General features: G+C 38.9%; 1 protein-coding gene across 11 annotated transcripts in view; it reads right to left on the reverse strand.

Moving 5' to 3' along the window:
- The window catches only part of tanc1b (tetratricopeptide repeat, ankyrin repeat and coiled-coil containing 1b), an 84,732-nt gene that overhangs the window by 59,925 nt on the left and 8,077 nt on the right, over positions 1 to 16,730 (reverse strand). For 7 of the 11 annotated variants that reach the window (XM_067517075.1, XM_067517070.1, XM_067517068.1 and 4 more), the window contains exons 2-3: positions 16,611 to 16,701; positions 1,642 to 1,851 (exon numbers count right to left, since the gene is read on the reverse strand). In XM_067517075.1, the coding sequence (XP_067373176.1) occupies positions 1,642 to 1,851; positions 16,611 to 16,701 (301 nt within the window). Of the gene's footprint in view, positions 1 to 1,641; positions 1,852 to 16,610; positions 16,702 to 16,730 lie in introns of those variants that run through there. The other 4 variants (XM_067517071.1, XM_067517073.1, XM_067517066.1 and 1 more) reach the window with 3 other exon arrangements.

Below are 16,730 nucleotides of genomic sequence, written 5' to 3' on the forward strand. Positions count from 1 at the left end.
TGTTTATTAACTAGAGGTGTGAACTCTCCCCCCGACGGGTTTTCACAGCTACCTGTGAGAACAGTGGAAGAGAGCCCACACCCCATCCCCCAACCTTCAATCCCTGGTTGTCCTCTTTATTATCGTATCTTGTCAGTCCATTTTTTCCCCTCATTCAATCCCTCAGAGCACCTCACGAGAGAATATGCCTTTAATGAGTGTTCTCCATCACTTGTCCCCAGGGCCCTTTTCACCTTCACAAGCCAAGCCTCTTTTCTCTTTTAATCTCTCTCTGCCTTTCTGTCCCTTCTTCATGTCAGTAAATGTACATTTCATTATCGGCCTCTTTGGTAGGAGGTGGATGAAGCAGTCATCACTTAAGACGATTAAATAGATTTGTTGTTTGTTAACTTGAATCTGTGAGGCTGAGAAAATTAAACTCTACTAGGCTGTTATAAACTATATTGTCTTTTTTTAAATAAAGAAGATAATAAGTAAATATGTAATCTGGTTTTCACTGAACATTTGCAATTTGCTGTAACAGAATCTCAGGCCTGCAAAGGCAAATATACGTGATAAGGAACTCTTGAAAGGTGGATGAAATTTAAGTTTGAGAAGGAAATCACTTAAACAAACACATAGTTGTCATATTAATATGTTGCTGATATTAGAACACAGCTCTCTAAATTTGAAAACTAATTTAAAACAACTTAAAACCAAAATCTTAAAAATTGAACAGTAAAATACATAAAAGGAAAAACAGATGGTTTGAACAACAAGTTTGTCTAAGGATGCCATACCATTCTGTTTCTATCAACTCATCTTTACAGTAAACAGCTCTAACCACTCTACACAATGGCTGGATAACCCACAGATGAGTGCCACATGTGAGTAGAGACACACTGACCACTTAAGGATTTCGCTCCTCTCTGCCAAGTCTCCAGAACACAAAGACCTCAGTTGAAAGAGGGTCAGCTACAAAGGTATCCCCGGCTCTGAAACAGTCCACAGCTGCTGACAAGCATGTTCTCAGGGGACAGAAGACACCTCGGAGGACTGACAATTATTTCCAGAGTAAATACATGCCCATTACCGGCCAGTAACGTGTAAACACACAGTGTAGTCATAAAGACCTCTACCTAAACACGCAAGGTGATCAAAAACAAGAACGAAGTGACAAAAACAAATCACTGTAATAAAACTGAGCTCAAAGTATAACTGTTGTGATCCAGACCTCTTTTTTTTTATTTTACCTTTTTGCTTCCTGTATCATTTATATTGACATATTTGAAAAGAGCTATATTGTAAGCTGGAGCCACAGCGTTTTATAGCTAGGAGGAACTGTCATGTACATTTCAGGAATGCATTTTTTATTGAAACAATAATTCAAGTAATCCCACATAAATTCTTCATGACCTTGCAATCCTGGAGGGACTCAAAAAGTACCCAAAAAAGGTGGTTAATGAAACTCCCAGACTTAAAAATTGCAAAAATATTTGGAACAGCCTAAATGCTTGCAGCATATTTAGTTTGTCTTGAATGATACTCATGGTGGTGCGTGGTAAAAAACAGAAATAATAGTATTTTGCCTAATGGCAATACGGTAACAATAGGAACCAGGAAAGGAAAACAGAAAAGCTGAAATATAGGTACAAACAGTACCTGGTGACCTCTTGGTGGGGCGTAAGGGCATCATGTAGGACTGTCGTGGCAGGAGAGGTGATGAGGGCAGAGACATGGACACTCCTTTGGCAAGGCTTAGTCTGAAAGCATCATCATGTACGTAAGAGTGACCGCTCCCATGACCCTGATGCTGTGGGTTCCCCTCAGGTGGGAATCGTCTTTGGGCACTGTGATTGTGAACATCACCTGCTGAGGAGAACCACAAGGTTGTTGTACATATAAGTATCTTGGAAGAGTTGTTTTAATTTTTGCTGTTTACTTGGCTGCCTATTATATGCACTGACCTCCCACAGCGCACAAAAAAATAAAGAAAGAAATCACACGTATGTAGAAATATCTTTGACCTTCTCATTTTAAGTGTTCAAGTATAGAAGAACCTCTGTGTCCTTAAATTTCCATGATGACACCAAAGGGCTCCTGAGGTAATAAGCTGTTCCAACCGGGGAAAGTACAGCACAAAGTACTAACATGTACTGCACCTTGATCAGCACTATATATGATCCAATTTCATAACCTATTATATGCTGGACTGTTTTTAGATAAATTGCTTCACTCTAAGAAAATTCCTTGTGTTGTGATGAACTTGTTTTTGACATTTTTTTGTATATATTCCCCTCCCATAGATCCACTGTTTGAAGAGCAACATTCAGTGGGCCTTTGAAGCTGGTTTCAGTAGGGGAAAACAACATTGTCAGGATGTGCCTGCAGGAAACAATCAGTCCCAAAAGTCCCCTGCCTCAATACTTTTTCCAGACACCTAGGAAGTCAACGATCACAACAAGAACCGGTAAAGTGACGTAAGGATTTCCAATTGATGAATCTCCCAACTGACAATTTACATAAAAAAAAAGACGCTCACTTCTCATTACTACATTTCCCTAATGGAAGTTACATTTTGACTTTGTTAAATTCAATACACAAACCATAATCTGTAAAAAACCTTGACTTTGGATAAATACAGTAAAGAGGACAATAGTGACCCCGATGTTCACCCAACTAAAACAACACCTAACAGACAATTGTTGGTGTTGGTTATTGAGTCAGCCAAACACAACAGATTGTTAAGTCAGAAAGAGATATCAGAGGAGAACGGGTAAAGGTGAGAAAACAAGCAGAAGAGCTCCACTGGATCCTGGAAACATAGGTCCACATAATATGTACTTAAACCCAGGGTCATGGGCCAGTGAGCATTTCTCATGCCACTGGGGCACGTGAGAAGGACATCCAGTTAGTCAAGTAAATAAGGCTGTGTCATTGACCGCTGAGTTAAGCTAACATGTCATTCACATAGCACACTAGCGGACTGTTTCTTGTTAAATATTTCATGGAAAAAAATAAACACTCACAAGCAGGTGTTTTAGGAAAGTGTTCATCAAAAATAATCAATGCTGATCTGGAAAAAAAACATGATGACAAGGTGAAAACTATGTTTTCAAGAATCAAGCAAAGTAGGACAAGTGACAAGTATTGAAGAGAAATGACTGAAAATGTTAGGACAAGTATTCAGAAGTGAGTAAGTAGTATTCAGAATTCAGAACTTAAAAGCTGCAGAACAAATATGAACTAAGCCCAGTGTAGTTTAATCAACACTGAGCAGCTGGGGATTCCAAGAGCCAAAGCTGTATTCATGTTACAGCCTGGTTAATAATGGTTTCTTAATAGCTACAATGACTTGAAGGACAAAACCTCACCCGTAAGAAAATGACTTTTACTTCTCCGGAATACTTTTGCCTAGTAAACCAAAAGCAGTTTTGCAACATGAGCTTCATGATTAGTTAAGGAGCCCACAGGACATTCATATGAGAGTTAAGCAGGCTGCCTTTAAATATAAATCAGAATATTTCCCTTATTGTATCAACATTTCAAACAATGCTACCAAATTCAAGTTTTGGAATAGATACAATACTTCCCGCATTATTTATATCTCGCCCATTGAGACACAGCAATTTAATTCTTCTCACAGAAATAGTTTCCCACAGTCTACACAAGTGACTTTGACTAAACTTTTATAACTTAGTTTACCTAGCCACACATTTGCTGAGTATTAAGTAGAATCCAACCTCTAGATGGAAAAATCGGGTTTTGCCCATCCTGCATGGAAAGACTATTACAGCATTGTAGCCATGCAGCAGACTAAAGGCAAAGCACAGTAATTCCATGGCATTAAAGTTGCCCACTCATCATAGCCACAAATTAAAATGTATGAATTATCAACCTCAAGAGAACATGTAATACCCAACTAATAACACAGGCCTTTGTCAGCAGGCTCAGCTAAATCCTGACTGCAGATGTGGTCAACCACAGTAATGACAATTAGCTTTAGTTCTGTCTTCAGGACACTGCTGCTTGAGAAGCCCCTTAAAAGATTAGCACTGACGCCTGTCTGCAGCCAGAAGTTTGTAGATATCAAGAAAGAATCGGCTGCAAGAGGCAAGTTACTGTTAGCATCTGTTTCTCTCCTAAGGGACACAATTGTTTTTGGGTTGTTGGGGTAATCAGAAACAGAGACCCATTTTCTCCACGTCTCCACATCACCACAGGGGACACAAGGCTGTCCTGTGTTTCAAAAGGCTCCTAAACATCAGAGAATGCCAGAGACAGGAAGCGGAAAGGTTGCAATGACACCTCTGCATGCCCTCGGACATTTGAAAACCTGTAAATGACCAAAACGCCACTCAGCCAGGCCAGGACCTGTCATCACCTCAACCTGAGTGGGAAGTACTGCATTGATACAGGAACTTGGAATGGTCCTTAAGGTGGCGTGTGTGTCTGATTGTTGGTCTGATATGCAGATATGGAAAATATAATGCTGGGAGTCAAACTCAAGTTTTCTCTGTGATGAACATTCCAACAATACCAACCTTGTGACAAGAGTCTATTTCATTTGTTGATGCTACATTAATACCACCTTGTTACCACACAATTTGTACTTACTGCATTAATCAGACGTGAACAAATAGATAATCTGGGGCACTCTGGTGGGCTAGGGATTAAGAGATTAACCTTTCTGCATCTCTCGCCCCTAACATTTTCAGTAATTTCTCTACAGTTTGCTTAACATAGCCAAAAATACTAATTAATAAAGATTTAATAGCATCCATACATAATGAAGGTAGCTTATCAAACCAATGGCATACTAGTGGAGAGCAGCAGTTGCTGTCCACTAGTATGAATGTCATAACATTTCATAACAGAACAAATATTAGTCATTCTGTGGTGGGAAGGAAAACAGATCCCCCTATGCAGTACAACGATAAAACTGTTTTACAAATGCTATACATTTGGTATTCTAGAAATTATTCCCGCAGACTTTTTACTTGCTGCAATCACAGCAGATTGGGCTGATACAGGTTTCAGCCTTACTTCATGCTACAGAGATTATGACAAAGTTGTAATTTTGGTAGCTGGTTCTGAAAACAAGAAGTGCCACATAAAAGCTGGTCATTCAAGTTCTGGTGAATAGGCTGCACTGTGTTACAGTGACTGCACTGCCATCTGACTGATACTATATAACACAGAGGGACACAAGGACAGAAACTTGCCAGTGCTATTTCAGTTACTTTCCTAAACTGGTTGGGGCAAGGCCTGCAATTTCTGCTCCTGCTGTGGTCAAGAAAATCAACCCTTTCTAATTATACAGTGCTGCCCCAAGATGATGTAAAAATGATTACAGTCCCTTGCATGTTCTTTACTCCTCATCAAAGTGAAGGGCCAGAGCCCACGAGGACATGCCCAAACCATTGAAAGGCTTCAATATTATTTTAAGACATTGATTTAGGAAAAAAATATTAAAGTACAAATCCATTCTTTGAGCAGGTCAACGTGATCCAATCTCTGTGCAAACATGTATTTTCAACCAGTTTTATATCTCACTCTCTCTACTATATTACATACAGAAATGTTATAAGAGATGGAAAATCTGAACTTAGCAATAAAACTCCATAAAAGGAAATATAAACCTTTAACTGGCTACATGCTGATGAAGCCGTCTTCAGTATGAAACTGCACAAAAATCTTATTTTCATTGTAAATGATTTGCAATTATACAGTGCTTTTCTACTTATTGGTACTCAAAGCATTAATGCTTCTCATTCAACCTTTCACACTCACAATCACACACCAATGGGGGAGCCGCTATGCTGCTGGCCAACACTCACGGGGAGCAACTAAGTTGGGGTTCAGGGTCTTGATTAAGGACAGTTCAATATGTGACCAGGGATAGAACCAACAACAGTGGGATTGGTGGACGACCACTCTACCTCCTGCGCCACATTCACCCATAAGAGCATACTCATGTTGAAATTAAAGTGTCATGGTAAAAAAAAGTTAGACTGGATCTCTTGTCATACATTTTTGTTTTGAATAATTTTTCCTAATTTGGCCTTTTGCATCTCTGTACTAAAACATGTGTGATTCAACACATACATGTGAAATCCAAAAATTGCAAGAATATGCAACTTTTAGTTTGTAGCTTGTTAATTTGTGATTCACACAAGTTAAAAGTTGATATAGGATAGCTCTCTGATGCAGCTCAGGAGACCAGAATAGAAAGGTTTAAAGGGGGGGGTCTATTAAAAGAAATGTAAACAATAAATAATTTTGTGTTTAAGCCATGGCAAGGCTAATGGATGGCATGAGAATTAGGTGACATTAATGTGTGGCTAATTATTAAGTGACTAGTGGCAAAACACTCTAGGGAAGCAACTAAAGGTACAAAAGCAGACTCTTTTCAAAGTGCAAGTGAATCAGCTACCAAACTGCAAAACTATGTCACAGAAAGTTTCAGAAATCATGATGTATGCTACAGACAATAGCTGAATTAGTGGAGTAGAACAGTGGTGTTTCTGTTAGTTTGTCTACTGCCTGTGATATTCAATCCAAACCACCTTGTTTGACAGAACACCATTTACAGTGCAAACTGCATGCGGCTGACACATGCAATGCACACACACACACACACACACACACACACACACACACACTCACACTCTCTCTGTCTCTCTCTCTCTGTGTGTGTATTAGATTCTCAGTAGTTAATGGACCACAGAGAAAAGGCTATAATTAATGCAGATTCTTTCAGCCGACACACAAAGCATGATGACCATAGGACAAACCATTAAAGTGGGAATTCTACCACTGGACCGAGAGCCAATGTAGATTCCCTGTGTACTTCCGAGACCAGGGTGACAGCCTCACAAAAGCTGTCATGGTTAACACACAGCAATCCACAGAGAGAAGAAAGAGCCAGACAACAAGGCATACAAAGTGGGGGAGGGTCTTTGGTACAAGTCATCTTTAATGATGAAGGACAAATCAGATCTAATATGTTAATAAGATGCAAATCTGACTAGTTGAAAATTCACTAAGACAAGAATTATTTGTTAAAGCAAAGCCATGAGACCGTTCTGCTTTTCCAATGAGGCATTCTAATTTCAGAACACCTCTTTCAGCTTGTGGTAGCCATAGGAACAGTCAAAATACTGTATAAGACATATAAGACAGCCTGACAAAAGACTGTAAATCGTGAAATATGTACGTAATATATTTTAAAACTGTTTAAAACTGTTTTCTATAGTGCAATACAATTTGTTTTCACTTCTTTAATTTCTGCCCTGATTTATTAATTGTATATTTGAAGAATCAAATATACAATGAATGTATTTCCAATTGCTACCAACCTTGCTTATTTGCAGCATCCAATTTTCTTATCACTTATTACCACAATTATTATCACAATTATTTATATTAGTAAACTACCATCATCCCTCCCAGTCAAATTATATTAACTTTTAAACTGCCCAGACCAACTCTTACCAGTTTTAAAGTATTACTAATCAAAGCTGGTGACCCCCCTAAGGGGAAAAAACAACTCTGACAGTGTCTTTAGTTTCAGCCTGTCAGAAACAAACAGTTCCTGGAGTTCTGAAACCCTCAAATCAAATTAATATGCACTTGGTAATAAAAATTAATTAGCTGCAAATTCACAATGCTATAGGCAGGGCAAATATGCAGAATGTTTTTAGATACAAAACACAAGGACTGCATCTTCCTCTCTTTCCCCCTTTAAGAGCAGTACTGCAGTGGCCTGAGCTCTTGAATGCCTTCACCAGTGGCCCCAGGGGAAAACAGACTCAGAGGGAGGAGAGGGTGGGCAGTGGGGTTGTGGCACTAGGCAAGCACTATGACATTTCCCACTCCTCTTCATAAATTGCCAACACTGTGTGGGAACACCCATACAGTGTTTTTATTTCAGAAATCTTTACAGGTACACAATGGGAATGCCTGCAACTAATCAGACAGAATAATGAATAATGCATTAGGATTTTGCTACAAATGCTGCTGCACTACTTGAACAAAAAAAGTTTATACAGAGTGCACAGCGAAAACACACAATATTAGCAAACACGTAGATTTTGTAAAGCTGCTGTGTGTGATCAGACAACAGTCAGCCCCAAGGTCACTACTAAGTTCAATGACATGCAGGAAGAGCATTACCCTGTTCCCACCACTGAAATACAGCAATAAAAGAGGTGAAGTGTAAGTAGATAAAAGAGATATGACAATGAGACTGTAAAATCATTTCACTGTGAAATGCCAAGTTCCCATCTCGAAATTATGTCACAAAAAGGATTAACTGATGTGTTTCTTGAGTGTTGAAGGTAGTTAAATCGCCAAACAAAAACTTCAAATCAACACAAAAGACAATGACATACAAATTGCATAACATTCATGTTTTACCATGCATGGCAATCTGAATGAACCGAGTTGCCATGGTAAATGGAAGAGGGCTTGACCTTATTCATCAGAGCTTTAAATTTAAATTGAGACAGATCCACTGTTCACAATCCTGGGTGCAGTGTTATTGACATTTATGCTAGCGGTACTGTGCATGAGGTCCCAGTATGAACGTCTCTCCTGAGGCCTCCTCGCTGCCAGAGAAGTGGGGCACAGTCTTTATTCCTACATGGAAGGAAAAATATCACTTCCACCTCATATCCACAACACTGTTCATAATTAGAGTTCATTGAGTGATCAAAATTCAAGAATTACAACAGTAGTTATACAAAGTTTTTCTTATGTTTCTTTCTCTTATCAACTTATCTATATACATAAGGATGAAAGCAACCACGCCTAACAGAAAAAACATAATGTCTCACAGGGTCATACAAACACTGTCCTTTACAAGTCATGGAAGTAGCTCATACAGTACAAGCAAATTACAGGTAAAAACAAAGCACACACATCCATACCATGGATGTCATTTCAACTTTTGCAAATAAAGCAGGGCCACGGTGCTTGAAGGTAGAAGACATGGAAGTGGAAAATTAAGTCAGATGACTTTAGTTCCCCCACATTTTCTGATTTCTCAAAGCTTCCATTTCCAAGTTTGACTTTAGATGAAGCAGCTCATAAAACTAAAGTGGAATTTATTTACAGGCACAAGTGCAATGCGGTCTAGAGTCTTATGTTGCCATGGAGATTTGGTTTAACAAAAGATGTGGAAAACCATTAGCACAGATCATTAGGCAGAGCTTCTGCTGGGGCCAGGTGAGGTCATGAGAACATCACTAACTCCAGGACAACAGCTTGTTCAGTAACATTAACTGAACGAGGATATAGCACAAAGGCGTCAATCCAACCGTCCTAAAAAACCTAATCCCATGAGCAAACATGGACCAGCAAATCCTTCTTGGGACCATCTCTGTGAGTAAGACAATTACAATCATCTAATATGATGCAAAGGGAGGATCGATAGAACAGAGTTTTGTGATAATATGGTGATTTATTTATTGCCATGACTGATTATGGACTTGGGTACATCATCCCAAATTATACTAAATAGACTCTCTTCTTGTTAATTTCTATGCTGCCAACATCACTTTTGGCTCTACTGTACTTCACCAGCAGATTTTCAAAAAAACAATGATCTTAACCCACCTTTGAAATAACAGTCACGTAAATATGAAGTAAAACCACTCCGCACAAACTGCTCTCAATGAGCATTATGCACTGATCCTTTGAGGCTAGGCACAAAGGAGCTGAGGTCATTAGTTCAGCCAGTCTCAAGCCCTCCTGAGCTATGGATGGAAAGACATTCATCTAAACGCACAATTGCTAGTCTCTGTGTTCAGGGGTGCAGAACAGAGAAGCACAGAGCAAAGTATGACAGAGGAAAAAGAAAGGCACCCTCAAAACCCAAGCCTGATCTGGGGACCTTACAGACACTCAGACTTTTCGGAGAGTCAGACACTGTGACATTACGGGTTAGTGTCTCCATAGAGAGATTGCGATAGATGAGTGGCAATGAACATGATATAACTGCAAAAAAGGCAACACTTTAAGTTGTCATTTAGAGAAGAGAGAAGGGATGTTATTAGGTATGAAAGCCAAATGGAAAATCAGACAGAAGGAATGTGTCTACACAGGAAGGTCATGCTGTAATTAGAAAAACTTGTGGCTTGCTGACCTCTCAGCCAATGAACTGTCATGAGAGCCACTATCACCCTTTCCACCTCATCTCATCACCAAGACCCTCTACAAACACCCTGGTATGTTAACTATTTTCCCTCTTCTTTGAAGTAGCACAAGAAGCAATTTGCCCATCGATAGGGGGTTGGTTTAAAGGAAATTTATGATTGTGTGTTCCTTAACTAATACATTAATAGTTTCAGCCACAGAGTAACATAATTCCTTTCTCTTATAGCAACTATACAACTATGAACATCATGAATAAAGTAAAATGATATAATTCAGATAATTCAGAGCAATTATCCCATTAGATTTCACCAATGTATAATGTGATGTGATGATGTCAATGCAAAAAATCAAAACAGCAAGAGTGGCTGACCAGGTTCACTGCTTTCCCCGAAAGCCCTTATTTTCAGAAGGATAGACAGGGAGTGTCTGATGTGGATACACCTGAGGTTTGTGTGTATGTCTGTGTGTGTGTGTGTGTGTGTGTGTGTGTGCGCGCGCGCGTGCGTGAGTGTGTGAAAAAGATGTGGTTTGAGCTACGCCCTGCTAATCGTTGCCTGCTGGCTGCAAAGTGCTTTGATAGCCGTGCAGGTCTGTACACTCAATGGACTCTTTTATAAATCAGGTGCATTCTTCTCTCCACCATTTTGAATCCTACCACAACTGTCTGAACATGAAAATCTAGACAAACATGAATGGGGCCAAAAAGATATTTCACGATGTAACCCTATGTAGAGGTATCTTAAAAACTTTTTTCACAGAATATTTAATCTCAAAATTTCAAGTGGCAAATAGCCATAGCTTCATGAGTGGTTTTCAGTATAAAGTAAAAGTAAATCTGTGAGCTGATGATATTGGAGCCAGTGGTTCAGAGCTGAACACTAGTTATTATGGTTAATAAAAGTATGTTGATGTTGTATCTTGAGGTTGCCTGCCTCTCTGTGACTGTTCTCCTTCCTGTACAGGTCGCATACTGTATATAATCTGTGGTCAAGACATCCTGTGATTGAGTGTGTGCATCTTGTTTGTCTGTCTCAATTAAACATCAACAGCTTTTAAAAGAAGAGGAACTTTTTGTCGCTTTTAGGTACTAGATTTTAGTCTCTGTGCTTTAGCAAGGTACTAAAAATACAACAACAGTTGACCAAGTGCTGACTCTTCTTCCTCTACCATCAGAAAGCTTCATCCAGCAGATCTAAACCATAACTATCATGCATCCCTAATTTACCTGGAGCACACACTTGTCTTGCCTTGGTTTTTCTAATAAAAGCAAATGTAAAAACTTCCACCTAAGAATAAAAAGCACTGTGAGGGGATTTTTTTTTTTCAGTTTCCTTAGCCACAGGAAAAGGAGAGAGCGTGACTTAAAATGGCTGCGGTAGATATGGCTGGAGAAGAGGCCGCCACCCAGCTGTTCAGAGAAGAACCAGGCTTATACAGGATGTTTGACACTGAAACCTGTGGGGAGAGTCTGTACATAGTACTGTTTATTAATGTCTGACCACCATATATATGTGAGTGGAATAATTTACTGTGACCCTGAACTTGGTTTAGTGCTTATGATTTGAAATTGCAACTATCCAGGAAAAAAAATAAAAAATCAAATATCAAATACCGTAAAACTAACTGTTAAAAGCTAGAGTTTCTATTGAGTATGTGTTACATGAGACAGAACTTATTGGATGGAATTTTAGAATTATCCAGTAACCAATAAAAAAAAAACCTCATTATATTTGGACAAACAACTGTCAATCAAAAGCTCATTCTTTTTTTGGACACAACTGCTAAACCACCTGTGGTTATTGTTTATAGAGGGAAGACTTCCCATAACAGTAAAATTGCTCATGTTAAACTCCTGAGGGCGACTAAAAGAATAATAATAATGCAGAAAACAGGGGAGAAATCTCTGCAATGTCTGCTCTTGTATTTAACTATATTACTAGAGAGAAGCATTGTAAAATATAAAAAAAAAACAGAATAGAGGTTAGAGAAATCAGGGAGACAAGCTCTGAAATGTTAGCTGATTTGTTTAGCCTAACTAAACTGCAATCAACTAGAATTCAACTGCAGGACCACCGGCATCAAAACATCATTAGCTTTATCAACACTTTGCTGATATTCTTAACAGAAATTGGGGATCATAAGTTTCACGCAGGAAGTATTTCTTGCAGGGCTACTGAGTTCAATCCCCACAGGAAATTCTGCATGAAGGCTAAACCTACCAACACTTTCATCGCTGTGGTACTGCCAATTTCAAGAACCATCTGAAATCCTATAAACAACAAAATCCTGTAAGTGTAACCACTTTGCTGTTGCCTGACCCTTAGCAACAAATCACTGTTTCTTGTCAAAACACCCAATAAACTCAGAGAAACTGCAGAGACGGCATGTACCAGTCACCACCACAGCTGAGGCAACAGAGTGCCTAATGGTCTTACTCTCTCTTGCTCACTCACACACATCCCTATTTGTTCATGGGTCTTATATTTGTGAATATTTGCTTCATCTTTCCCTTTTACTCTTAGGATGTCTAAATGTAAATCATAATCAGCAAATACATTTAGAAGACTACTTAGAATAACACCATCACTATCACATCATTTTCTGCATGTTCTGCTTTTATCGCCTGACATGTTTTCTCGTCTGAAGAGCAAAAACCAGACCCTGCTGTGGGAGACCTTGGTGATGACAAAAGCAATGTGCCATATGTTCACTTTTCAGCTGCAAGACAAGCTGCATTTGAAAAGAACCAAAAACACCACATTTTACTGTGCAAATCCAGTTTAACTAAAAAAGGCTATAAGAAATTGTATCTAACTTTTTCTAATTCTTCATGTTTTAGTGGTTAAACTTACTAATGTTTAACTCCTGACAAATCTGAATAACTGTGTATGTAATTTCTGATATCATGCTTTGAAGTACATTGTTCTAGTAAATATACACCTGGGAAATTGGAAATAAAAAACAGGACAGCTGGGTTGATCCACCTTTACTGTGCCTGAACTTTAGATCAACAGGGCTACTATCGCCATCTACCCAGGTGCATGAGTGGCTTTTCTCTCCAAACTGAGAAAAGCCCTAACCAACTGGTAGTGGCTGCTTATCGGTTTGTGTGTACATGGCCTGTGTATGTGTGCTGCTGGGGGTTGAATGAATAAACCGCTGAAACTGTTATCTGCCTCAAAGAGTGCATTGCAATGCATGCTATTCTGATTAACACCAAGCCACCCACAACAGACAAACAACTGTATAGCAGCTGCCTCAAGCAGTCAAGCTAACTGCGAAGGAAACCCAAGTTGGAGCAGCTTCAGATATATTACCTAGCCCACACAGTTACACACAGCAATTAAAGTTGAGTTAAAATGCTGATTCTCTGGGTCACATCATGAACTGAATAAGGACCAGATTAAGGCAACGAGTGCTCTATGAAGACAAAAAGGACATACAACAGGTCAGTTTGCCAAAAAGAACATTTAAATTCTTGATGTCTGTAAGTGTCCACCAAAGGGATGTGAGATGGCTTGGGGAAAATAATTCAATAAATCAATCAACACAGTAGAATGCAGCCTAACACTTAGAAGGCACTAATTACTTGGGATTCTATTAAATTTATTTTGCATTACCTCCCATTAGATTTAGATTATCAATATTTAATTTAATAGGCTGGTAAAATGAACCACCTGATTACATTTGACTTTATTATGTACAAGGTAAACTGTGATTAGTCGGCCTGCCTGAATCACCAGTTAGCCCAACGTAGACCTCAGATTTACCAATTTTGTTTGCAGCAAACCAGACACTGTTATGAATGCCTAGGTCATAGGTGAATGTTGAATGAATGGTGCAGTATATTGTCAAAGCCTGTAACCTCAAAGAGAACACCAATTAAAACACAGCTTGATTTTTTTACAATATAATCATCTGTTTGTGCCTTGAGGCCCCAACTATATAGTGAGACCTACTCACAATGTAACCTTGCAGAAAATGCTCACATAAAAGGCAACAGGCCAAAGCAAACTTGTATTCTACTTACAGAACGGCAAACCATAAAAAAAACCACACTTAAAAGGGATGAAAATGGCCAAATCTAAACAGATCCCTTGCAGAGTTTGTCTAGAAGAGGCAGCAAGGAGAGGAAGAAGGAGGAGGAATGGTCTAGGAGGAGCACAAGATGGAGAGACTAAATTAGCAAACTGTGAGTTTTGTGGTGTTGGCAATGGGGAGATCCCAAAGGAGAGCTAATGACTGTAGCGGTATCTGGCATGAGGGCCAAGTTTCCTTGACTGCTTTAAAGTTGCATCCAGTCCATAGCCACCATGTCATGAGCAACATATGCTGAGCTATCTTACAAATATAACATTATTGAAGTCTTTCCTCCCACTGATTTCCATGATATGTTTCTAAGCAGACTTAACAGGAATTTTGTCCTGTGGATCCATCTGAAGTAAGGGCAGTCCGAACAGTCTGACTCTGTGTGAAGGCAAAATGCTCAGTGCACCTTGTAAACACAACTTTCATTGATCTGCAAAACACTGTGTACCAAACACACTTTGAAACAACCAACTACCAACTGTAAACATCCCAGTTCAGACCATATTTAAACATTAAGACAGATCCTGTTTCAGCCAAACTAAATAAATCTTCTACTAGTTAAATTTCATTTAAATTTCAAGGAAAAAAGAAAACCTCAAAATAGTGAATGACAAAATCCCACTGCACCAGACATTTAATTTTAACACAAGTTTCGTTCCCAAACGTTCTGAGATCAAAATAGAATCTTCATTCGAGCAGTACAGATGGTGCAGTTAATATTTTACATGCGTTAAGGTGAGGTCTTTTCTCAGAGACCATCGAGTATCTTGCAACATGTGCAATTTGATTAACACAGATCTGATTAACCCCATTAGGGTATGTGTAAATGTACAGGTACAAATGTAGGTACGAATCTGCAGGTACAATGTTCCACAGCTTGTGAATATCTTAATCAATATCATTCAACAATAATTAAGTATAATAAAAGAAATAACTTTTACAGGTGCCAACAATTTTACAAGAAGTTATCCACATTACATTGATCTTTTAAAAAACACTATCAGAGCCTCAAAATATAAAGATATGTAGCAGAGGTATCTTCACCATGCCAGATGAACAAGTGATCAATGCTATCTATTGTACCACTTTGACCTCTCTTCTATCTTAAGAGCCTTAAACAACAGAGAGGAGTGGCCTGATTTTATTGTGCCGGCATGAAAGAAGGAGGCAGAGCTGCTTTGGTTTGATGGATGAGGTCCAACTGGGGGAAAGAAGCTGTATCCAGTCATAAAACTTTGCTGCTCCCAGCATTTAAGTACATGCAACCTACTGTGTATACATGTGTGCGTGTGGGGGTGTGCATGTCTGGATAACAAGGAAGCAGTGATATCAGTGTGATTCATGCACACATGGCAGGTTGTAGCAACACGGTGGAAAACAATAGAATACAAAGTTATCGTTACTTACTCAACTAGAAAGCACTGCAGGTGACTAATGTGTAAAGCAAGCCAGACTCTTTACCCTTTAATTTTAGCTCTAAATGTTGAGTGAAACATTTTTTTTCAGACTGAGGCAAAGAGAGCAGAGCTATGAGAAATATATCCAATGTACACAGACACTGTTTGTACCTGTTTGTATCTGTTAAAACCAGTTCTGATGTGGTAAAGCAAGTCTAGGGTGGTAGATGCAGTATAAGCACAAATGGTCAATCACTAGACAGTTCATTGAAGAGGGGCAGAGTATGAACAAGAGAATAGTCAACAATCTATTGCTGAGTGAGTCATGTGTAGTCATGTCGGAAAATGCTACAGATTTCAAAGGAAAAGAAAACATCTGTTATGACATCGTAGTCAGGTTGTCTCTACAGTAACAATTGAATAAAAGAGATGGAAGTTACGCAACTCTGAACTGAGAGACACAGATGTGACAATCGTTCTATGAATTCTGGGTAAATGAAAGATTCAGTAGGGTGGTGCTGAACTGTGTCCATAGGAGTGTACAGAGCCTGAGTCTACAGATTTGTAATTCTCTGCACACCAGTCTTACACTTTCATTTTGTATTATGAGCCCTGGTTTTATGCCTAAACGCAGTGGGCCAACGGCGATACTAAAACTCCATTTTAGTTATGATGAAAGTGCTTACAACCATGTAAAAGAAAGCACTGGAGGTATTTAAGCAGGATAAAGAATAAAAAGTGTGCATAATTATTATTTTTCACTGCTTACCCCAGCGTGTATTCCTTTTTTAACCTTCTTAAACCTTCTTTACTTAAGCTCAAAACAAATTTTAAAAATTTAGGATAATATGGAAAAATTTCCACAAAACACACCTTTATAAAGTTTCCAAAGTCAACAGTAGTGGAATAAATCATGTTACCAAACAAAATAAGATAAGCACAAGTGTTTGTATATGTGTTTCTGTGTACTGACTATCCACATACCTGAATCCCTCTTGCTTCCCTTGCCTCCATCTCTCTTCTTCAGCACTGCCTTAAACATGGCCAGATTCCTGGAATCTTCACTGTAGTGCCCCTGGAAAAAATGAGAGGTAAAAAAAAAAC

The sequence above is a fragment of the Channa argus genome, chromosome 9 (assembly GCF_033026475.1).
Source record: "Channa argus isolate prfri chromosome 9, Channa argus male v1.0, whole genome shotgun sequence".
Taxonomy (NCBI): domain Eukaryota; kingdom Metazoa; phylum Chordata; class Actinopteri; order Anabantiformes; family Channidae; genus Channa; species Channa argus.